Below are 23,422 nucleotides of genomic sequence, written 5' to 3' on the forward strand. Positions count from 1 at the left end.
AAGCATGTTCTCGAATTTTGGTATCACTCCCCCGACCTTTAACGACGACCGCTTCGAGCGGAACCCTGCATCTGTTCCATTTCCTGTTCGAGTTGCTTGATACTATTGAATAGTCAGTAGTTTTCTTTCGAAAACAATTATGGAAAAGAACATACGCCGCGTGGGTGGCCTCCAAATCTTTGTTGAGGCGGTCGCGCTCGGAGATAAGCTTCTGCTCCCACTGTCTGAATCGCTGTTCTTCGACCTTGACTTGCTCGGTGAAGCGCTTGCGAAGGTTCTCTTCCTCCTCCTTGAACTTGGGGTTGTCCAACTTGCGTGGTCGAGCTTCTCCGAATTTCCTGGTCTCCATTTGCTGGGCACGGTACGCTTCGTAGTGAGACTCCTCGGTAGTGTGGATGAGGTCAAGCATGTGGGTACGGATAAGGATGGATCGGAGCTTCTTGAAGTCGCAGTGGTCCTCGTTCTCGACCTCGGCAACACCCCAAGCGTACTGGCGACCCTTTACCACCTTGCCTTCGTTGTTCTTGACGTCCTTTTCGGAGCCAATAACGGCGAATGGCATGGCAGCCGACAAGCTACGGGCATGGGCGGCGGCGTGTTCGTCATCTTCCTCAACGGGTGGCTGGTAGATCTGGATACCTTGAGAGGCAACGACAGCACGAACCTAGACAACATTAGCAAGAATTCTAGACAGCAAGATTGAGAAAACTTACCCTCTGCTTGAAACGAGCCAAGTCAGATGGACTGAGAGTGTCGGCCTTGGCAATGACAGGAATCAAGTTCACGCGAGAGCTCAAACGCTTCATAACTTCAATGTCAAGGGGTTTCAAGGTGTGTCCGGTAGGACGGATAAAATAGAGACAGGCATGAACACGGAGATCGATCTTGTCTGTGCGGCGGGGTTGTTGCTCTTGCAACATATATGACTCGTGCTGGTCGTCGAGGAATTCGATGATGGGTTGCCATGAATCGCGGTTGTTGACGTAGTCGCCGAAACCAGGAGTGTCGATAACAGTAAGACGGACTGGCATAAAACATGTAAGTTAGTACGTGGTACGCCCAAATAGATCGTCTATCGTACCCTTGAAGAACTTCTCCTCCAATTCAGCCTTTGTGATCTCAATTTCGACGGTCTTGTCGATTTGTTTAGCGTGTCGCTTTTTGTGGTCGGCGTAGTTCTTGATCGTAGTGGAGAAAAGTGTATTGATGAATGTAGTCTTTCCCAAACCCGACTCGCCCGCAACCTAAATTCTTGTTGGTAAACGTTCCTTCCCAATTGTATCTTCGACACATATCAAAACGCACCATAATTGTGAAAGCTGCTCCCCGCTTTGCGACAATTTTATGACTGTATATTCCGGTCAATAAGAATTCGAACCATCTTCATCTCCTTGATTGGAGTAAATTGCAACGACATACCGCTGGTTAGGGAGCTAGAGAACCGAGTTGAGTTAGCAATGGCTTGTACATTTTGCAATTGATGAGCCCAAGGTATCATTACTTACATTGGCAATGCCAATAGGCGAAGCGTTCTCAGTTGAAGTAGCCATTATTCACACAGGTGTTGCCTTTCAAGATATGGAATAGAAGTGAATAGCACAGAGACTTGTTGAGGCCAGACAACCAAGCACAAGAATGATTCGGATCAGGAGAGCTGGACAGCGGGAGGTAACGAGAAAGCGACAAGGCAGAGAAAGGGGATGGATGAATAGGGACTAGCTAGGAGACTAGCTGTGGATGTCTCTGGCTGCGCTGATCCAGTCTGTCTGGTCTCTTTTGCTGTGGTCGTTGTGATCTGGCGTTGGAGTTGGAGCCCCTGAACTGGCTGGTGGAGTCGCCGTGGAAGGTTACTAAGGTTGTACATGGCTAGAGGGAAGCTGAGGAGGCAAACGAGCCAATCAAATCCAGCTAAACTAGGTTAGTTCGGGAAGGCACAGGCCCCGGACCACACTTGCCCCGATCAGGCTTAGAGATGTCTTCGGAGCGGATTAACTGTTGCTTATCGTTCCGAGGCCGAAGAAAAGCTTCAAAAAATTAATGGCGGAGTAGAGGTCCTTCTTTGAGTAGCAGATTGACAGACAGCCACAATGAAGACGGACTTCAAGGTGCGCCCTACCCTATAGGGCTCGACACAGCCATGCTTTATTTAATTAATGATTGCTGACTTCGACTCATTTTAGTTCTCCAATCTTCTGGGCACTGTGTACCGCAAGGGAAACCTACTCTTCACTCCCGATGGTACCTGCCTTTTGTCCCCAGTAGGCAACAGAGTGACCGTATTTGACCTGGTCAAGTATTTCTCCCACCCTGGCTAAGTAAATCTTGAATTTTTGTTAACAATGCACTATCTAGCAACAAATCATACACCCTTCCTCTTTTCCACCGCAAAAACATCGTCCGTCTCGATCTCAACCCACAAGGCAATCTACTTCTCACTGTTGATGAAGATGGCCGCGCGATATTAACGAACTTCAAACGACGAATTGTCATATACCACATCTCATTAAAGGGCCCGGCCGACGCTCTCAAATTCTCTCCGTCCGGTCAACACTTCGCCGTTAGTATTGGACGGCGGTTGCAGCTCTGGCAAACTCCCTCAGTCCCGGGAACCGACGCTGGTGGTGATCTAGAATATGCGCCATTTGTCTTGCACAGGGAGCTTACGGGCCATTTTGATACCATTCAGAACATTGAGTGGTCGAGCGATTCTCGTTTCATCCTTACATCGTCAAAAGATTTGACTGCGCGAGTATGGAGTCTAGACCCGCAGGATGGATTTGAGCCGACAACGCTAGCAGGACATCGACAGGGAGTCAAGGCGGCCTTTTTCACTGCAGACCAAGAAGCTGTAAGCCATGCACCTGTTCAGATGCCTTAGCGCTTTGCTGACTGGCTACTAGATATACACCGTGAGCGAAGATGGTGCGCTCTTTCGATGGGAGTATACCTCAAAGAGACTTGAAGGGGAGGCAGATCGCGAAGAACGTTGGAGGATCATGAAGAAGGATTTTTTCCTGCAGAATGATGCCAAGTTGAAGTGTGCTTCATTTCATGCCAAGTCCAATCTGTTGGTCGTCGGCTTTTCTAATGGCATTTTCGGGCTTTATGAATTGCCAGACTTCAACAACATCCACACATTGAGGTAAGTCATTTTCAACGAGATGGTTCGTATATGCATTAATTGTCTATAGTGTCTCGCAAAGTAATATCGATTTTGTCACCATTAACAAGTCGGGCGAGTGGCTAGCATTTGGCTCCTCTAAATTCGGTCAACTTCTCGTGTGGGAGTGGCAATCGGAATCATACATACTGAAGCAACAAGGGCATTTGGACTCACTCAATTCTCTAGTCTACTCAGCAGACGGACAGCGAGTCATCACCACGGCCGATGACGGCAAGATTAAAGTCTGGGATACTGTATCCGGATTCTGTATCGTGACCTTCACAGAACATACAGGTGCTGTCACGGACTGCAAATTCTCCAAAAAGGGGAACGTTCTTTATACAGCCTCGTTGGATGGTTCAGTCAGAGCCTGGGACTTGATCAGATATCGGAATTTCCGAACATTCACAGCTCCTTCTAGGCTTGGTTTCACTTCCCTGGCCGTTGATCCAAGTGGAGAGGTGGTTTGCGCCGGGTCTCAAGATTCGTTCGATATTCACGTTTGGTCTGTACAAACTGGCCAATTACTCGAACAACTCGCGGGTCACGAAGGACCAGTTGTGTCACTCGCCTTTGCTGCGGATGGTAGCAATCTAGTCAGTGGTAGTTGGGATCGCACCGTCCGAATATGGAGTATCTTCGGCCGATCACAAACTAGTGAGCCGTTGCAACTACAATCTGATGTTTTAAGTGTTGACATGCGACCGGACGGAAAGCAGATAGCTGCATCCAGTCTGGACGGACAGCTCAGCTTCTGGAATGTGTTTGATGCTGTTCAAGAAAGTGCTATAGAAGGGCGTCGCGATGTTTCTGGAGGAAGAAAGGTATCTGATCGACGGACAGCCGCCAATGTGGAAGGTACAAAGTCGTTCACGAAAATCACGTATAGTGCAGATGGAACTTGCTTGTTGGCAGGAGGTAACAGCAAATACATCTGTCTCTACGACGTGACTACCGGCTCCCTTGTTAAGAAGTATACCGTGTCCGTGAACATGTCCATTGACGGTACTCAGGAATACTTGAACAGCAAGAACATAACCGAAGCTGGACCTCGTGGCCTGCTCGACGAAGCAGGAGAGGCATCCGATCTCGAAGATCGTATTGACCGCAGCCTACCTGGTGCTAAGCGTGGCGATGCCGGAGCAAGAACCACAAGACCGGAAGTCCGTGTCTCAGCTGTCTCATTTGCTCCAACTGGACGATCATTTTGTGCGGCAACGACAGAAGGTCTTTTGATCTATAGCCTTGATACAGAATTCGTCTTCGATCCGTTCGATTTGGATATTGACATTACCCCGGACTCTATCTTGGATACTCTACAAGAAGCTCAAAAGTCGTCTCATGCAACATCCACAGATGATGCTTCATTCCTCAAAGCTTTAATCATGGCATTCCGCTTGAACGAGGCACCACTCCTCCGCACCGTTTATGAAAGCATTCCCTACCGTGACATCTCACATATCGTACGCTCCATTCCTCAGACGTACCTTCCGCGATTTATTCGGTTCATTGCACACTCAACAGAGGAAACTCCCCACTTTGAGTTCAACTTGCTCTGGGTTGAGTCTATCCTCAGCGTACATGGACGATACCTGAAAGAGCATAATGGTCAGTTAGCACCAGAGTTACGCGCCCTACAAAGGGTTCTGGATGATTTCAGAGACAGCCTCAAGCGCCTTACGGAAAAGAACGTGTACGAACTGAACTACTTGCTGTCTAAGCCAGTTCTTGGTTCGAAAAAGACCAATGGCACTCTGAGGATTGATGAGAGCGCGCCTGTTGATCAGGAAATGATCGAGACAGAGTAGAAGGAGACTCAAGGGCGTTGAGGCGACAAAATAGAATGGAGTTGTTGATCTCAATCTTTGAGACCAATGTTTGCATACTTTTGGCGGGCGTATTGGGTAAGTCATGATACCTGGGTATTAAAAAGTCGTGATTGCACAAATATTGTATGTTCTTATTCATGTACATAAATCCATGTGGCTCGTGCCACATGTCTTAGATCATCAATATAGATGTATTTTTCAAGCAACTACAAGACGTTCTTACATGATAGCAACAGCATTCGGCGGACTGGCCACGCCTCCTGGGACCTGTACACAAAAAGATCAGGGTCAAAATCCGCATATACTCTGGGAAGGAACAACCCACATTTAGCGGCACACTGGAAAAGAAAAATGTCCATTTCTTCTCCTCTGCACAGTGACTCGCAAGCTTCTCCAGATAAAACATCTCACCCAGCGGCAAACCCCATCCAGCCAAACACCACTGATGTAGGGACCATTCCGGAGGTACCTGCGGCCCGTCTACGGGCGAAGACTCAACTGCGACTGCATCACTGGCCACGGCGGCAAATTGATTCTCCCAAAACCATCGCAGCGTTGCTTCGCTGGATTCAATGCCCACAAATCGTGACACGGGTCGTTGGCCGAGCGCAATGCCTTCTTCGACGGAAAGTTGTTCATATGCTTTGGTGAACCCGACTCGGATGAATAGGATATCACCAGATCGGAAGGAGACACCTTGCTCTGCAGCGACCTTTTTGATAAGGTCAAGAGGGATTACTGTGCTCTCGAAAGCGGGGAAGGTGAGGTTGTTCTTTTCGGCGTAGGAAGCGATATCAATCAAGACACCGCGGCCAACGACGCCGCCATTGTCGACCCATGCTTGTTCGAGTCAGGCAATTTCATGGAGGTGTATGATGGATCGCTTACAGTCAATACCAAGAACATCAGTCGTCTCGATTGTCTCTTGCGAGGTTCCATTATAGAAGAGCTTGTGCACCTGGTTTGCTATACCCATTTCAGTCAGTCCAGTTACTTCTGAAAGCTGGATGCGTGAAAACATACCATAATGCCTAAATCCATCCCACTGCGTGCTGCACTGCGTGTTAAACACCAAAATATCATCATTCACCACCCTCGGCGCTTTGTGGTGAATCTTCTTCTCAAACGACTGTCTCCCAAATGCCGGTTTGTGTAGAGCATTGAGTTTCCAGTCCAGCGCAAAGCGGGCCCCTTCCTTGATCTCTTCGGATGCTGCTTGTTTTACTACTTCTGGTGTGAGGAGGTTGAGCATGCCAAGATGGTTGTCTTTGCCGAAGAGGCCCCAAGCGTTGCCCTTGGGGCCTGAGGGGTCAAGGGTCAGGTTGTCGAATGAGGGGATTGTGACGGGAGACATTTCGATAAGTACTGGGAGTAGAAATCTCAAGATTATTGACTGTTGGTCATGTATATGGAGGGTTTTATAAAACTTTGAATGTCACTAGAATAATTGCTGATGGACGCCACGAAACGCGGGGTATATATACTTCTACCTAGGAGCGGGGAGAATTAATTGAAGCTTTACAAGATTCGGATACATTCTTTCGTCTTATAGTTGTTGATTGACCTAGCTATGAATTGCCGAGAAACTGCATGTGGATGAAGAGGATAATTATCCGCATCGGCTTTCTTTCCGAGGAGAACCCATATCATTTCATACGGAGGACTAGAAGATATTTCTGTCAAAATAGAAGGCTGTATTTATTTTTGACTGACATCTAGTTGCGTTTCATTATTCAAGTTGATCTTGTCCCACTTGTCCAAAAACTTATCCATTTCCAGATTCTCTCCTTCTCGATCCTGAAAAGTGGACGAGAAATTAGGATAAAGGCTACTGAATTGAGCCCGATGTTTCTCCTCCCAATCCTTCTCGTTGAAATCAATAAAAAGTGCACGTGCTTCTTCTGGCAGAGATATATTCATATTTGCGGCATTGATCTGTATCATACGTAGGATACCTTTACTCAGCATATAGCGCCGAGAACAGGCGCGTGTGACGACGCATAGTTCTGTAAAGGCTTTTCTGTTCGTGTCTTCGTCGAGTGCTTCGAGTAATGTGAAGAGACTGACGCCAAGCCAATGTATCAAGGTAGGGGACATGCGCTGAATGCCCCATTTCCGGCGATGCACGTTGACCAAATCAAGGACTTTATGCGCTGCTTTGATGCGCACGTCTTGAATGTCTATCTGATCAAACTCAATTCCGTGTGACCTGACAACGCCGAAGAACTGCATAATGATGGTCTGATAGTGCATACTAGTGCCGCTCATGTCAACAACTTACGATCGTGGTCAAGCCAGCAAAAAGGCGGGTGGCCACACTTACTGTAAAAGAAGTATTTGAGGCACAGAGGCAGACTCGGCTTTCATACAATCCGGTAAATCCGCCTCCCATTTCTGTAAGTTCTTATAAAAGGTCTTGCCGTTGGAAACCAATTCTGAATCTGGTTGTACTTCTTTGGCCGCAATCCATTCGCCGAATCCGCGAAGAATGATCATTAGATCAGACCATCCATGTGAGACGCAAGATATATGACCCGGCACCACTTCTCCTTGTCGCGGGTAGGGAGACCAGACATCCCACACAGTATTGTGACTAGGCTTTGGCCGCGGATACCGAGGCGTCGCTATGTATTCATATCGCATGAGAGAGGTGGAGTAGGTTCTAAGTAATTGGTGGGTTATGAGCTGTCCTTGGCCATGTACCTAATATTATGGGGTTCAAAGCTTCTTACGTGATCATATTGAAGAAACCCCAGAGAGCATAACTGATCGAATCGTCGCCTTCTTCTTCCGTGTTGACTTTGGCCACAAGGTTTTCATACTCTTGAGCGGCACGTCTGGTCATTCCAAGAAACATCGAACCCGTGCGATCCTTTCCCACCACGGCCATTCTGTGATAATGTTAGATTTGAAAGCAATTCTCGGGTAACGGTATTGGGGATCTTCGCACGCCACGCTCAGTATAGCCACGCCCTGGATCGTAGTAAGCGCTGAGTAGTCATCCATTGTGGCTATCTGTGATCTTGCTGCCGCAAGAAACTTTTCGCCACGAGTCGCTACATCATTTGGAGTACCATAAACTTCGACATAATCACTTAGAGCCTATTAACACATCGAGAGTTAGCTTGAAAGGGCCACTATATCATGATTAATGGCATACTTACACTTGCTTCAGCAAGAATGGCGTTTACTAACAGCGGGGAGCAGTATTTGCAGTCCAGCTGGCCAGCTTGCATATCCCTGATGAAATTTTCGCGGTGCACAAAGTTATAAAATGGGTTGTTCCATGTAAACCATAAAGAAATCAAGTGGGAAACCAACTCATCATCATCAGTCACCGTGACCCATGGTTTGGCAGGCACTTTGTAAATCGGAATATCCGACAATCTTTCAACATCCATTATGCTCCTCATCTCCCGAGCCCGGACGTTTCTCGATTCTTGGATCTCTTGCCGAAGTCTCTCGAGCTCCGGAGTTTTCTCGATATGCGCCTCTCGAACTTGTGCGTCTATGAAGGCTCTAATTTCGGCGAGCGAGGCATGGCCCCTGATTAGACTCAGAAGTTGCTCGACATATGTGTTCTTGCCATCGCGCATACTCGCAACGAGGTCGAGGAGAAGGTGTCGATCCTTTTCCAGATCGTCGATTGTTCGTTTGTGTGCTATTCGGCGGCGACCATCTTGTGACTCGTCAACGACGCACTCGACGCCATACCGGACACAGCTCTCGCAGGGTGGACCGCCGGAACACTGTATTTCACGTCGTTCAGTAGGCGGGGAAGAGTCAATGAGGCGTGCAAACATCTAATACCTTGATTTTCCTGGCCTTGCAGCCTTCGCAGGCCGTTGACTTCTGATTCCGTCTTTTGGATGGCATGCGTCCAGGTGGGAACCCTGTAAGCCATGATGACGCTGAAGCTTGGCCTTGGAGCGGGGTCTGATTTGACATTGGACAGGTATTATTCGAGAACCGTCATTATAGTGTCTTTCCTCAAGAAAAAAAAGTGTGCCTTCAGATGTGATGATCTACTCATCCGTCGATTCGGAACCCATCACGTTAAATATGTTATGAGCAGGCGGGGCCAATTCTGATCCTCATCATGATCCTCCTCGTAAACACTTGCTTGGATCAAACCTGGTAACATCGCTAGCGGCGGGGKGGTTAGTGCAATCGGGGATATAGCCACTTGTCATTGGATGCTTGGACCGCTTGATAGTTCCATGAGGATCCGAGCTTAAAAACAAAGCAAGTTTGTGGATCATATCAATCAACTCTGAATTATTCAGCATTAATCTCTGTTATCTGCTAAGAAACGTGGGGTCGCTGGGATGTAAGCAGTTTCTGGGTATATCCATATGCTGGTCAAGTCTATTCTAAAATACATGTGTCGATGACTCGTGCGCATTGCCGATTTATCCAGATACATAGATTCTAAATCTTTACTGCTGTCTTAACCGAGTTTGACCCTCTACTCCGCGACAAGCCTAAAGACTTATGTGACAACAACGACTCAACCTCAACTGGAGTGAGGATGTTAGTTGTCAGAAGCATCCCAACACTTACAGTCAGCTTGTTGCAATGATTAATGTGTATTGTTCGAATATCAAAACTACCTACGGATTTATTGTGCCGATTTGCCTACCACTTGAACATGACTACAAATCTAGTTAACCTGAATGAATAGGGTTCGCGGATTGATAGCCCTAGTTGTGGTGGTCTTTTGCGCAACAGTCAATAACACCTAGCTCTATATCGACCCCTGGAACATGCTGCTATTACTATTATGTAATGGCTTAAGTCCTGTAAGTTCATATCAGATGTAATTACTCCCAGACATAGTCACCACGACATCTATGATATTCTCTATGCTAGGCTGGCATTCATGCGAAGATATCAGGATTTGAAAAGAGGTGGCGAGAAACAAGGTAATTTGTCCACTCTTTAGCAAAGTCCGTTGATATTACAGTCAGGACGGTGCTACTGAAGATCATCACAGAGATTTCCGAAAGCGCACGAGTCTTCCCTTACGGAGGTCTTATTTGTTCACGTCCATTCCGTCCTCGAATATTTGGTTGATCAGCGAGTGAACTCATTAAACTGCTGCAACCTAGATGACTGGAGCATACAATGATTACTGTCTTTTGAAAATCTGAAAGCTGAAGCTGCAATTGCCGCTTCATACCCCGGCGATGACCGAAGCCCTCCGAGGTCAGGAGCCCAATCTTGCATGGATTAGCAGAGACTCTGTTCCGTATGTCTCATATGCATCATGCACCGCGTTCAGCTGAGCCTTGCACATTACTCAGTAAGTAGTCGGAGTCAATACTGAGTTCAAAATTTGTATCATATGTATTGGCCGCGTGCAGTTCCAAGGTTCCGGGAGCGTTCCCTCCTTCTGCTGTGATGTAACGGCATTTATAACAAACTTGATGCAACCATTGACCTATGTTGGTATGTATATATACCTCTTTATGTTTATCGGGACCAGAAAATATTGTTATTTTTCTTATAATCTAAACTGAATACATTGTTATTCCTCTTCGATTGATCACCAGGTACAATATCTGAAAAATCCTAGACAGACGCAAGGGGGCACCTCGGCACTCCACAAACCAATTGATAGATCGTTCCTTCATTCGGACACACAGTTTTTCCAACCAACCACTTCCTGCTAGCAGGTTTCTGCGCGTGGCCAAGCTTGCTAGGCCTAGATCTCAGGTACGCTTCCTTGCCTCTCAACGAATCACTTCCCGTTGTTGGCCATGTTGTGAAGTGTAGAGCATTCCGCAATTTCAGTTTATCCTTCGCGTTGGTATTTCCATAAATGACTAAATCAAAATATCCTGTAATTGGAAGACTATGTGCTATTGTATTGGATAAATATAAGCAATTGAGCCTGTCTCTTTTCATTTCTTCTTATTTGTTTGGTAGGTTTTCGGCACCGTCCAGTCAGTCGTTAGAGGCTCAACTTTTTTTGTTTTTATTCCAACATTTGTCGTTCATTGATTCCAACTAATAGACGATCTTTCACGTTTGTTTTCTTTCCTGAATTGAGCTGACCACGGGAGAAGTTGCTCATATGATTCCTTCACTTACGTTACTACTTGTGTCTGGCCTTGTCCAGTTTGTTGCGGCCAAAGATGTCTACCTCGCGTGGAACATTACTTGGGTAAATGCTGCCCCGGATGGCTATGAAAGACCAGTCATTGGTATCAACAACGAATGGCCTTGTCCACAAGTGGATGTCGACGTTGGTGATCGACTGATTGTGGATGTGACAAATTCCTTGGGAAACCAGTCTACTGCTATTCACTGGCATGGCTTGCACCAATATGCTAGCGGTACTATGGATGGCGATTCGTTCGTTACTCAGTGTCCTGTTCCTCCTGGCTCAACTATCCGCTACGATTTCACTGTAAGTCCGCAAGTCAATTGGCTTCTCCCACATTTGAACAGCTTGCTAATTCATTCTTATCTTTCTAGCTCGACCAATCCGGTACATATTGGTATCATTCACACAACATGGGACAGTATCCCGACGGCTTGCGTGGCCCACTGGTTGTCCATGACCCAAGCCCACCTTTCCAGTGGGACGATGAGTTCACAGTCACCTTGACAGAATGGTATCACCAGGAGATGCCTGATCTACTCAATCAATACCAATCAACAGATAATGCGCAGGATAATGCAGGAAATGAGCCCATACCTGAAGTTGCATTGATCAATGACTCCACTCAATCACAATTCAAAGTTCTACCAGGCAAAACATACTTGGTTCGCTTCATTTGTGTCGGAAATTGGCCTGGACATGCATTCTTGTTTGACGATCATGAAATGACCGTTGTCGAAATCGATGGAACTTGGGTTGAGCCCTACCCTGTTGGCGAGAAGAACATTCGAGTTGCGCCCGGTCAACGTATGAGTGTTCTCATCAAAACTAAAGATGATGCAAGCAAAAACTACGCTTTCTGGGACACCATCGATACCAATATGATGTTCGTTTACGAAAACAGGTCTGCACCGGAAGGTTATAACGCTAATGCGACTGCATGGCTCGTTTACGATGAATCGCTGCCCCTGCCACCACCTCCTGTTATCAATGAATTTGACTTTATTGATGATGTAACGTTTGTTCCCTACGATCGTACACCACGTCTTGAACCAGTCGACCATCAAATCATCCTCAATACCGGTCATACCACCATCAATGGAGTCAGCCGGTTCACCGTCAATGGCCAGACATACATTCCTCAGCAAGTGCCTACTCTCTACACAGCATTGACTGTTGGGCCGGATTATTACAACGATCCGGTTGTGTATGGTGATGTGAACCCGCTGATTCTCAACCACAACGATGTTGTCGAGATTGTGATAAATAACTTCCACAACAACCTTCACCCATGGCATTTACACGGCCATCAATTCCAGGTCATACAACGTAGTGCTGTAGATGGCGGTTATTTTAACGGTTATTTCGCAAATATCTCTGCCACTCCAGTCATCCGTGACACCATCATGGTACAGAACAATGGCCATGCAGTCATCCGATTCCGCGCTGACAATCCCGGTGTCTGGCTATTGCACTGCCATGTTGAGTGGCACGTCGAAGCCGGATTTGTTGCTACCGTTATCGAAGCACCAGATCAATTGCAAGATTTGCACAGGCCCGCTGACCATCTGCGTATTTGTGAAGCCTATGGAGCGCCTACCAGCGGAAACGCGGCAGGAAAGCAGGGCACAGATCTGCAAGGAGCAAATGACTACATCTATGCAGGTGATTCAGGGTAAGTCAATTCATCCAGCATTCAGAACCACTAAAACCTCCTTTTCAATAACCTCCAATATTGCTTTTATATTCGTGCTAATTCCGATCTAGGGCTACTTACCCGCCACTTACGTTCCCGTAATTAACGACTGAATTCCGGTTCGATCGAGTATTCGTTTATTGATTGCTTCTTGTAGCAATATTTGACATTCTTTAATTCAGTGCAATGCCTTATTTCAACTCTTGGGATTCATTTCCCCACTTTTGAAGCCCAAGCAGTGCAGTGTGGCTCGAAGCTCCAGACATGCGTCTATGTTAATCTCTTCAACTTCAATACATTTATAATGTACATAGTACTATTAGATCGCGTGCTATCTTCTTAATCTATGGCACCAAATTTCCACCTTTACAACGATCTTGGTATATTTCTCCACTATTAGTTTCACGTCTTCGCCGCGTTAGCGAGCTGAGTACTTAATTTTTGAAGCGAAAACCCATTCAAAAAACTTCTAAGTACCGAGATGGTCACAAGAAATAACATATCAAATAATCAAATATATGAAAAAGTGCGTGCTACCTAAGTACATAATCTGCTGAATTATACCCAATGATTTGATGACAACTATGCTTCTGGTGATGACCAGAGTAAAGGGTAAAACACAAAACATACAATAAGCTGAGAAAAAACAGATTAAAACAATACAAACATGGAATAAGAGTCACTCCTGGTACTCAGTTCTTCAGACCTGGATTCTCGCCCTTGGTTAGAAGGTTTTCGAACCACTCGTAAGCTGTAACAAGGGTGTCTGGGTAGCCCATATGTGCCAATTTCTCGACAAAACTACGAGTTGTTAGTATACGGAAGAGTAAAAGAGAAAACAGTACTGATTAGGAACTATGCGACGTACCGGCCTTCCTTGGGACTTCCGTGGTTGAACAGAAGTAAAGAATCTTCGATTGGCACCACTCCATCATCAACCCCCTATCAATTGTGGTTAATCATCTGTCACGAACTGGATTCACACTTTAGTAAAGAAAACGTACATTCAACAACAGAAGCCTGCATGAAGGTTTTTGCATGATGCCATTATCGAGGAGCGAGAACTTCTTTTGTCCATCCTTCTTGAGGTCTTCTACACTCTGGAAGCCAAATTTCTCGGCCATTGCCTTCGATAGTCTTTGTAGATTCGTCAGGGATTTAGGCTCAAAAGATGTATCTTGGAAGAGATAGATACTCACATAAATGGATATTCATGGTCATCAATTCGTTCCAACCAATCTTCATGCAAAAAGTGGTGAGTGCCCGGTCCATGTGCCACACAGCCCAAGAATTGGTTACGGTGGGTCGAAGCTGCTCGAACAGCATAATAGCCACCGGCACTCAGACCCCATGCAACGATTTTCTGCAGATTGAACTCTGGTCGGGACGCCATGTAGTCCAACACAGAGTTCCATAGCCGATCAACAGATTCTGGGTCGGTTGGATCGGCAGGGCAGTCTGCTGTACCGGGAATCTCGCAGATGACAACGGCCCATCCACGACCGACAAGTTCATGTGTACGCTGAGAATTGTCACATCGATATCCGTCTAGACCGGTCATGAGTAGTACGACGGGGACTTGATTGGTGATATCTGCTAGCTGTGGAACTCGGACAAGTAAAGGAATAGTCTCGCCGTCGTTCCCTGCACGGTACTTGTGTGTGATGACCACTTCGTCGATGGGTGGACTCCATGTAGAAGCGGCTTTTAGGTAAACTTCTTTTTGTCGATCGAAAGCGGCACGTTTAAGCGGGCTCGTGACAGTTTTCCCTTCTGTGATAGGACTAACGTAGGGAAAGCGTGAGATGCGATATACTACAGCGGCACGTCGGTAGTACTCTGCTGCTTTATCTCTGATGCCGTTCTTTGCAGCTTCAAGAGCCTTTGACTCGAGGGCTTCTGCTGTCGGTAGAAATGAGTTTGTGTACTCATCCGTGTATGCATCGTTGATATTTTCGGCAATGAGCTTTTCAAAAATAGGCTCAAAGTCTTCATAGGCACCGTCGTGAAAAGGATAGACAGCTTTTATGCACTATTCAATATGTAAGTATGATGCTCACCATTAGTTTCAAGCTGCACAGAGTTGCTCTCTTACAGCTGCTTTCCATTTCGACTCCCACAATCCCTTGATTGAGTTCTTGTGCGGATAGACCGTATAGAATTTGTCGCCTAGAATCCAATTCGTCATTTTGCTGCAGGGAAGAACGAATACTTAAAAAACCGGGTATGGATGGAGAATCAATTGAAAGAAGGGAGACTGAAAGAAACTTATTGCCTCAAAATCTGTCCCTTTTAGTAAATCAATTGAAAAGCCATGAATCTTCATTCAGACGTAATGCGTGACTGAGCATCTCTTAGCTCAAACCAATTGTGTCATAAGAGCTCTTCAAAGCGAAATATTTCTTCCGTCTGCAGTTAGAACGTGGAAAAAGGCCAGGTTCAGCCCACCCTCTCCAAGCAAGGGCAGATGCTACAGGGATTCATCGACGTCCACACCTCATCTTCCGTATGCAATAGCCCTCATTCTATTTATAGCTTTGCAAGATCCACCAAAGGCATTCCATCTTTTGGCGAGTTTCCGATTGCGACCGCCCTTGAATCGCCACGAAGGGAGTTGTATCCACATTGCTSGAGCCATAATTTTGTGTTGGTGCATTGCCATCCCAAACATCTGATTGATGCATTGCATCCCAAGGATCCGATTGAAGCATTGCATCCAAAGGATCTTCCAAGGGATCCGATTGAAGCATTACATCCAAAATATACGAGTCCTGGAGTTTACCTTTAGCATGATGAATTACAGGCTGCACAGGCTGTACAGCAAGGAGGCTGATATCATCATGTGTTCAAATTGCGTAAGGGCTGAAACCTTGTGGCTTTGTCTCGCATGTTCAGAAAATATTCGAAAACGGAAAGTATGTCTCAATTAGGAAATAAACATTCATCACCGGATATGCACAAACAACATTCGTCTAGCCTGACCTGGGAGGTTGGGACTGCTCCATGATTCCTGGTACTTATCAATAATATGTTACTGGCTATCAAGGACGCGATTCAGCTGTCATGTGAATATTACGTAGGTATTCCGCCTCCTCCGTTTGGGTCCTCCACTGCATTAAAGCCCAGCAATGCACGAAGCCTTAGTTTCAAGAGACTCATTTTGTTACATGGACTAGATTTAATGATTGATCGAAATGCTATACTCAAAATTATTCGTATGAATGTGGGCGATTGCTTCAACATCAGGGTTGACAGCCTACACGTCGTCCACAACTCTCAACTGTGTATGGTACCTTAACGTTACAAAATACTTGAATAGGGTCGATGAATAAACTACCCACACATGAGTGAGGAGCGATGATTCAAATTATATACATCAGATAGCTGATAACAAACATGTAATTCTGAGCCGAAATCGCAAAAAATGGCTGCCGAACGGTCTAAAAAGCACCTGGATAAATGGCTCAAATGTTGGCCCCTCCGTTAACTGGAATGATTTGTCCTAGATGTAAAAAGTCAGTTATAAGTAGACTGCTTTAAGTATATGACTGAGTATAAGGTAATGGCTTACCATTGATCCATTCACCATCCTGGCTGGCTAGGAAAGAAACAACCCGACCAATGTCGGCGGGAACACCACATCTCTTCAGGGGACTGCCGTTCGCCAAAGCCGCTTCGATTTCCTCTAGCGAGGACGTTTTATCACAACCAGGAGCATATCGCCAAGAGTTCGCCAACCACATATCGCTCTTGATGCCAGCCGGTGCAATAGCGTTCACAGTGCAACGCTTCTCGCTGAAATCAGCAGAGAAACAGCGTGTGAAGCCTTCGACTGCCGACTTGCTACCGGCGTACAGAGCATGACCGGGGACACTGACACCGGCAGCAATGGAAGACATCAAAATCACACGGCCGCCCTCCTGAATGTACTTGTGGGCAGTTTTGGTGACAAAAAACTGACCGCGGGTGTTGATGTTGAAAACTTCGTTGAAATCTTCCAAGGTTGTTTCGCTTAGGGGTTTGAACTTTTCGACACCTGCATTAGAGACAACGATGTCAATTCGTCCAAAGTATCTCTGCACACTGCTGAACAAGTTCTCGATTTCATCGATTTTGGTGATGTCGGCTTGGAAAGCAGCGCCGCGAGAGCCCTCGGCCTCAATGGATTGAATGACTTGGTTCGCAGAGCTTGCACTGGACGAGTAATTGATAGCTACATATGCGCCTCTTTTGGCAAGTTCAAGGGCGATACCAGCGCCAATACCGCGTCCACCTCCGGTGACAAGGGCTACTTTGCCAACAAGAGTGCGAGGCGTAGCATGATCAACGTTGCCATTTGTGTTGTTACTTGGGGCCACCATCTTGAATAGTTGAATTTTGGAAACAAATATTAAATCAAAATGGCAAGCCTCGGTAGGAAAGCTCGGAACGTAGACCGTAGAGGAAAATGAAAGGTAGTCTTTACTCGTGAACTACAGACCCAATGCCTACGTAATATATAGTTCTAGTAACTTTTTGACTCCGGAAGTTGGTCATATTGAATCTCCTTGCATAAGGTGCGGTGAAACATCAACAACCGCGAGCGTATTTGGCAAGAACACGGTCCTTTCCCGAAATGGAAACACATAATCTCGCCCACTTAACTCTGCTGAAATCAGACGTGTCAAACGAGACGGTCACGAATAGAATTTTCAATTATGCGCCAATGTGGAACATGGTTTATCATGTGTCGACTTGGATCGAAAGTATGATATGCCGTCGGTTGCATTCTGTGTTTGGAGAGTTTCCGCTTTCGGCAAAAATTTGCTCTGTTTCTTCAATGCACGTTACAATGCCAAGGCAGACGGCGATCAAATGTTTACTGTACCTAAAATTGGATGATTTCACTTGCATAATTCTCGTAATAAGCCTGATTTCCGGTGTAGATATGGAAGTTGTAGTGAGACCGGGGCTGAAAGCCTCGTATGTTCCTTGTAAGTTGCTGGCAGGACGATCTGGACAAGCTGCCCAGCTTGTCAATATGACGGTTGTGTGCAGTTTGCATGCATCCAAATGTTTGGAATGTTTCAGTACTGGAACTTCATAAATGAGAGAGCGATCTTTCCCGTTAGGCTATCAAGTAGTTTGATTTGTTCCGCGTTTCTATCACAGCCTTCGATATATTTTATCACCATATCGTACACCAAGCATTCCCATAAACATAGAGCGACAGAGCGACGTGAGCTTAAAATTTCAATTTGTGCTTGCATGCAATCAACTATACCCATTTCTGATCACTTCGTTACAGCTAAACGATAACCTCTTCCAAGATCTCAACATGGCCCCATCTCTGAAGAACGATATTGAGCCTTCGAGCTTCGTGAGTTCCGGCAAACCAAATCTGGACATTAGCTTTCAAGGTAAAAAACAATTTTTGGATATAATTCTGATGGATTTTCCAGCTTACCAACGAATTAGATTTTCTTGAACTATCCAAGGTCGTTTTTGACTGGGCCGACAGCTACGATTCGAAGGTACGCAGACGATTTAGCCTGTATGAGATAGAGTCACAAAAACCAACATGGGATTTATAGGATTGGGATCGTCTTAGGGGCATCATTGCTACAACATTGACGGTACGCCGCTTAGCAGTAGACAGAACAAACAATGCTTGTGATATCGACTAAACCCCTTTGCATAGGTTGATTACACCGAAGTTGGGCTGTCACGGTGGGACTCAATGACTGCTGAGGAATACATGGCCATGGTCACTGATCCTGGCTTTCTTGGTGACCCTACCGTCAAAACCCAACATCTACTTGGTGGGACATGGTGGGAAAAAGTCTCCGATACTGAAGTAATCGGCCATCATCAATTGCGAGCTGCACATCAGGTTTACACAGACGCGAATCTGAAGACCGTCAAAGTCAAAGGTCATGGACATGCTACGAATGAGCATTACTATCGTAAAGTGAACGGGGTCTGGAAGTTTGCTGGTCTGAAGCCGACAGTCCGCTGGAATGAGTACCAATTCGAGGACGTCTTCAAGGCTTGTCACAACTGAAGATCCGTTCCTTGAAACATGCATTGGGCCCAAAATGATGCAAAGTAAGGGGTAAAAGACGGAAATTGGTTCCTGTACCGCATACTATAGTGAAATAAGCGACAAAATGTGATTTTCACTAGTAGTGCTAAGACACGCGGCCATATATTATATACACAGGTGAATCGAGTAACATCTAGTCCTAGTTTGGACTTTCTAAAAATAATAATCTTGCAACTCTATAGAACCCTGCCTGGGCTCAATTTGATATGCGACTATGCGGTATCCTGGTCGCCGACGCGTTCTGGAATGTCCGCTGGAATGAGAACAAATTCTTAGGTAACTGCTACGCCGTAGGATAGTCTCGTGTGTATTGCAGCAAATTATTCCATATCATCAATTTATTCTTCACCAATACCCTCTTACAACAAAACAGTACTTCAGCCCATCTGTGGTCCTACGCTGCTGACTATTTTGCGGTAAGAGTCTCACCGAAAATATGAAAGCCGGTCTTCCTTTGTTAGGCGCCGCAGCGTTGCCTTTGCTAGCCCTAGCTACCAACAGAGCGGGATTCAGAGGAGCACAAGCAAGCCCCTTCACCGTCTTTCAATATCCCGATAATGGAACCTGGATTGCAAATATTGCCAACCGACCAAATAACGATCTCGTCATAACACGAACTGATGTACCGGAAGTATGGACGATTAACGTGGACGAAGGCACTGCTCAATTGGCCACGATTATCCCGAACGCCAATAACTTGATTGGAATTTCTTCCATTGATGACGATGAATACGCTGTTATTGCTGGGAATCTGGACATTGCCACGCTCACTCCAGAGGCAGGCTCATTCTCGGCATGGAGAGTCTCTATCGGATCAGACGGTAACGGCACCGCCAGCTTGATTGCAGAAATCCCCGAAGCTCAATTTCTACACGGTGTAGTGACCTTTCAAAAGACGAGAGACACTGTCAATGTTTTGATTGCAGATGCTGGTCAGGGAGCGATCTACAAGTTGGACACGACTACCGGCGAGTACTCCATTGTAATCCAAGATGATGGCCTAGCTGGAGTGAACAATCTACGGATGCAAAACGGCTATCTTTACTTTACCGCTACGCAAAACAAGGTCTTTGGTCGATTGCCTGTTGATCTTGAGGAAGGAACAGCCGATGGGGCTATCGAAGTTATTCTCAACGACCAGGCACTTGTCCCAGACGGGTTCGCTTTGGCTCCCAACGGCAGTGTCGCATTCATGGCGACGTTCGTCCAAAATTCCATCATCACAGTCGATCTTGATAATGAAGAACATCCGACCAGTATTATTTACGGTAGCATTAATTCGACTGACATTGCAGGACCAACCACTGTTCAGTTCGTCCAGAATGGACCGTGGGAAACCCTGTACATCGCGACCAATGGTGGCCAAACTGCACCTGTTGGAGGAAGCTTCATTGAACCGGCAAAGATCGCCGGTATCTATCTTTTCTGACCTCACTTATTTTTTCTGTTAGGTGCCGATGAGGCGGTGCGCTTTATTTCGGGGTTTATTTTTAAAAATATGTGATACGAGTAATTTTCAATATTGACAACACTGAATTTCTGGAGCTGCACACAGTCAAAGTAAAGAAACAAACAATGCATTTGCATCATTGAAGCCCCTCCAAGATCATGATGTCTGGATGCGAGACACAAGCTGGCGTTGGGTGCAACCTCATGCCGTCATATGAAGTGAGAACGAGGCTGTTTTAAGTAGCAGATGTGAGATGCCAAGTTCTAGAATGACCATTAGGCTGCTGATATCAAGTTGGAACGAAATCAGCTGAAAACGGCTACTTAATACCTAGTATACAGAAAAATGGCCACTCAGAATTAATAGAGGACGGCCCGAAACGCCGAGGAATGCTTTCTTTGTGAAGATCGTCAGGAGATTTCTGCAGAAGCTAGGAATATGAAAACAAAAGTTGCATATACCGCCTTCCAAATGCGGCTGTTTTGAAGTCCAATTAATATTCTTCATTGACCTTGCTGATTTTAGATACATAGGAAATGTTCTCCTGCGCTAACTGCATTTTCCGGGTACGACGAATTATATATATATGAAACTGCAATTACCCACCAAAAGCTGGCAAGTCAAGTGAGCATTTGTTAACTCAAGTTGGTAACTTTTCTTTTTGAGAATTTTGCCCTACATTCTTCGATTAGATTTTGTCGAGTTCCTCAACTGCGAGTTTGTCCGGCCGGGTTGCCAGAAACTGTCAGATTATGGCACGCTCGAGTCGAATATTGCCATCTTGGGCGCTTTTAGCGACTTTAGTCCAGGGTGCCCGTGTCCATTTCGATCTTGACCTCACATGGAAGGTAGGTGCCCCAAATGGACAAGAAAGACAAATGATCTTTGTCAATGGACAGTTCCCAGGGCCGCCTATGGTGCTAGATCAGGGTGACGACGTTACGGTAGCTGTCACCAATCATTTACCATTCAATGCCAGTGTACATTTCCATGGTATTGAGTATGGTTCCCACCACCCCACTGAGTTACTCTACAAAAGAATTTCCACTAACAAACACATTTTTCACTTCCAGACAGAAAGACACGGCATGGTCCGACGGAGTACCTGGCCTGACTCAGTGGGCCATAGCACCTGAGAATACATTTACTTATCAATGGCATGCCAACGAATATGGCACCTACTGGTATCATTCACATGACATGGCTACCGTCCAAGACGGTCTCTACGGTGCAATTCGTATTCGGTAAGCATGTTCCATGAAAGCTCACGACCTGAATTTACTACCTGAGCGAATCTCCCATCTAACTATGACGCAGACCTTCCCAACAGACGGAAGATCCGTTCTCAATGATCACCACCAATACAACCGAGCTAAACGCTATAAGGCAAGCAGTGCAGAATGCCGAGCTCATTGTTGTCTCAGATTGGAGTCAATATACCTCGTTTGAGTACATGGATGCAATGAAGCAGACAGGTTACGATATCTTGTATGCATATCCTATCCCTTGCTTTTGTGTCAAATCCCGATCTTGTAATGTGCAGATGAGGCTAATTTACCATGCAGCTGCTCAGATAGTATCCTTATCCAAGGCAAGGGGTCAGTTTATTGCCCGCCACAGGAAGAATTAATTTCTTTGATGCCCTCTTCGGTCCAACATGTGCTTCAGGCAAACGTCACCGACAAAGGGTGCCTGCCCTTTGTGACTGGTACTCAAGGTCTCTGGGAACATCACCCAGAAAAGCTCCCAGCACACCTCAACGATGGCTGCATTGCCAGCGAAGGCTACAGGGCCACCGTGCAAGTCGATCCAAGTCACGGCTGGGCCAGTCTCAATTTTATTGGCGCAGCTAGTGAGAAAGCACTCGTTGTTTCTGTTGACGAACACCCTATGTGGATTTATGAGGTAGATGGCAGGTACATCGAGCCCCAGTATGCTGACACGTTTGAGTTCTATAATGGTGAACGATATGCTGCTCTTATCAAGCTTGACAAGGAGCCTGCCAATTACAACATCACCATTACCGACACGGGTGGTAATCAAATCATTGCCGGCTATGCAAATTTGCAATACCTGGGTGCCGAGAATAATACCAGGAAATCCACGCCATATATCAACTATGGTGGTCAACCCACATCATCAGATGTTGTTGCATTGAATGTCTCCGTTCTACCCCCTTTCCCAGAGATACATCCCGCTGAAAAGGCAGATGAATTTTTCTTGTTGAATTTATCACGCATCAATTCTTCATGGGAATGGTCACTTGATGGCACTTCATTCCTTCCTGCAGACCTCGGAAGTATGGAGCCTGTTCTATACAATAAGGAGTCTCCTGGTCTGGAGAACTCTCTCAAGATCACTACCAAAAACAACACATGGGTTGACATTGTTTATCAACTACGACTAGGAAATGCTTCGGTCACCCCAGTCCAGCCTCCTCACCCTATCCATAAACATTCCAACAAAATGTTTTTGATTGGATCTGCACAGGGTACTTTCAATTGGTCTTCCATTGATGAGGGTGTGGCCGCAAGCCCTCAGAGTTTCTTCCTTGACAAGCCTCTTTATAGAGATACATTCGTTACCTCGCCAAGAGGAGAGGCTTGGATGGCAATCAGGKACTTTGTGCAAAACCCCGGCCCATTTTTGTTGCACTGCCATATGGCGACGCATTTGTGGTCTGGTATGGGTATGGTTTTATTGGATGGTTATGACGTTTGGGATCAGATTCGGAGTGATCATTGGGAGGAATCCTGTTAAATCTTTTTCTATTCAAGCCCTTCTCTCGTGCAAGGCATACGATGGCACGAGATAGACTCTTCACTCATAGATAGATAGATACCTGTTTTTAATGACTCTATTGTTTTTAGTTTAAGTGTAAATCACTTTTTTTACATCGTATGTCTCCTTAATGTCAATTTGTGCGCTACCTCTTTCTAAGGGTTTCCTCTAGAATATGATTGATATGTACCTGGGTACAAGATCCTATTTCTCAACTTTCACAAATACCTATATTTCTGTTGATGAGCTATCTACGAAAGAAAAAATGACAACTTGCTTGTTCTAAGTATTATTGTGCTTATAAGTAGC

At 45.9% G+C, this 23,422-nt stretch overlaps 10 protein-coding genes across 10 annotated transcripts; 5 read left to right on the top strand and 5 right to left on the bottom strand.

Moving 5' to 3' along the window:
* Positions 1 to 38: 38 nt before the first annotated feature.
* BHQ10_007565 (uncharacterized protein) lies at positions 39 to 1,550 on the bottom strand (the record flags this gene model as incomplete). The annotated part of the gene is made up of 7 exons (XM_040880274.1): positions 39 to 102; positions 156 to 664; positions 714 to 1,024; positions 1,082 to 1,244; positions 1,306 to 1,348; positions 1,420 to 1,433; positions 1,506 to 1,550. 7 exons carry the CDS (start codon positions 1,548 to 1,550, stop codon positions 39 to 41), a joined length of 1,149 nt encoding a protein of 382 aa, XP_040736068.1.
* A 537-nt stretch (positions 1,551 to 2,087) lies between these two features.
* Positions 2,088 to 4,971, top strand: BHQ10_007566 (uncharacterized protein; the record flags this gene model as incomplete). Its single annotated transcript, XM_040880275.1, has 5 exons — positions 2,088 to 2,105; positions 2,181 to 2,293; positions 2,353 to 2,848; positions 2,901 to 3,142; positions 3,192 to 4,971. 5 exons carry the CDS (start codon positions 2,088 to 2,090, stop codon positions 4,969 to 4,971), a joined length of 2,649 nt encoding a protein of 882 aa, XP_040736069.1.
* A 240-nt stretch (positions 4,972 to 5,211) lies between these two features.
* Positions 5,212 to 6,346, bottom strand: BHQ10_007567 (uncharacterized protein; the record flags this gene model as incomplete). The annotated part of the gene is made up of 4 exons (XM_040880276.1): positions 5,212 to 5,259; positions 5,318 to 5,832; positions 5,881 to 5,958; positions 6,016 to 6,346. 4 exons carry the CDS (start codon positions 6,344 to 6,346, stop codon positions 5,212 to 5,214), a joined length of 972 nt encoding a protein of 323 aa, XP_040736070.1.
* Positions 6,347 to 6,690: 344 nt separating this feature from the next.
* Positions 6,691 to 8,868, bottom strand: BHQ10_007568 (uncharacterized protein; the record flags this gene model as incomplete). The annotated part of the gene is made up of 6 exons (XM_040880277.1): positions 6,691 to 7,246; positions 7,316 to 7,654; positions 7,725 to 7,883; positions 7,943 to 8,094; positions 8,157 to 8,741; positions 8,803 to 8,868. The coding sequence occupies 6 exons, from the start codon at positions 8,866 to 8,868 to the stop codon at positions 6,691 to 6,693; spliced, it is 1,857 nt and encodes a 618-aa protein (XP_040736071.1).
* Positions 8,869 to 11,071: 2,203 nt separating this feature from the next.
* Positions 11,072 to 12,899, top strand: BHQ10_007569 (uncharacterized protein; the record flags this gene model as incomplete). Its single annotated transcript, XM_040880278.1, has 3 exons — positions 11,072 to 11,407; positions 11,476 to 12,776; positions 12,869 to 12,899. 3 exons carry the CDS (start codon positions 11,072 to 11,074, stop codon positions 12,897 to 12,899), a joined length of 1,668 nt encoding a protein of 555 aa, XP_040736072.1.
* Positions 12,900 to 13,489: 590 nt separating this feature from the next.
* BHQ10_007570 (uncharacterized protein) lies at positions 13,490 to 14,985 on the bottom strand (the record flags this gene model as incomplete). The annotated part of the gene is made up of 5 exons (XM_040880280.1): positions 13,490 to 13,598; positions 13,666 to 13,739; positions 13,802 to 13,934; positions 13,997 to 14,829; positions 14,893 to 14,985. 5 exons carry the CDS (start codon positions 14,983 to 14,985, stop codon positions 13,490 to 13,492), a joined length of 1,242 nt encoding a protein of 413 aa, XP_040736073.1.
* Positions 14,986 to 16,261: 1,276 nt separating this feature from the next.
* BHQ10_007571 (uncharacterized protein) lies at positions 16,262 to 17,158 on the bottom strand (the record flags this gene model as incomplete). Its single annotated transcript, XM_040880281.1, has 2 exons — positions 16,262 to 16,299; positions 16,369 to 17,158. The coding sequence occupies 2 exons, from the start codon at positions 17,156 to 17,158 to the stop codon at positions 16,262 to 16,264; spliced, it is 828 nt and encodes a 275-aa protein (XP_040736074.1).
* Positions 17,159 to 18,114: 956 nt separating this feature from the next.
* Positions 18,115 to 18,840, top strand: BHQ10_007572 (uncharacterized protein; the record flags this gene model as incomplete). The annotated part of the gene is made up of 4 exons (XM_040880282.1): positions 18,115 to 18,196; positions 18,255 to 18,310; positions 18,371 to 18,412; positions 18,478 to 18,840. The coding sequence occupies 4 exons, from the start codon at positions 18,115 to 18,117 to the stop codon at positions 18,838 to 18,840; spliced, it is 543 nt and encodes a 180-aa protein (XP_040736075.1).
* A 478-nt stretch (positions 18,841 to 19,318) lies between these two features.
* BHQ10_007573 (uncharacterized protein) lies at positions 19,319 to 20,311 on the top strand (the record flags this gene model as incomplete). The annotated part of the gene is made up of 1 exon (XM_040880283.1): positions 19,319 to 20,311. The coding sequence occupies one exon, from the start codon at positions 19,319 to 19,321 to the stop codon at positions 20,309 to 20,311; it is 993 nt and encodes a 330-aa protein (XP_040736076.1).
* Positions 20,312 to 21,084: 773 nt separating this feature from the next.
* Positions 21,085 to 23,092, top strand: BHQ10_007574 (uncharacterized protein; the record flags this gene model as incomplete). The annotated part of the gene is made up of 4 exons (XM_040880284.1): positions 21,085 to 21,332; positions 21,406 to 21,576; positions 21,650 to 21,820; positions 21,898 to 23,092. 4 exons carry the CDS (start codon positions 21,085 to 21,087, stop codon positions 23,090 to 23,092), a joined length of 1,785 nt encoding a protein of 594 aa, XP_040736077.1.
* Positions 23,093 to 23,422: the final 330 nt, after the last annotated feature.

The sequence above is a fragment of the Talaromyces amestolkiae genome (assembly GCF_001896365.1).
Source record: "Talaromyces amestolkiae strain CIB chromosome Unknown scaffold16.1, whole genome shotgun sequence".
Taxonomy (NCBI): Eukaryota; Fungi; Ascomycota; class Eurotiomycetes; order Eurotiales; family Trichocomaceae; genus Talaromyces; species Talaromyces amestolkiae.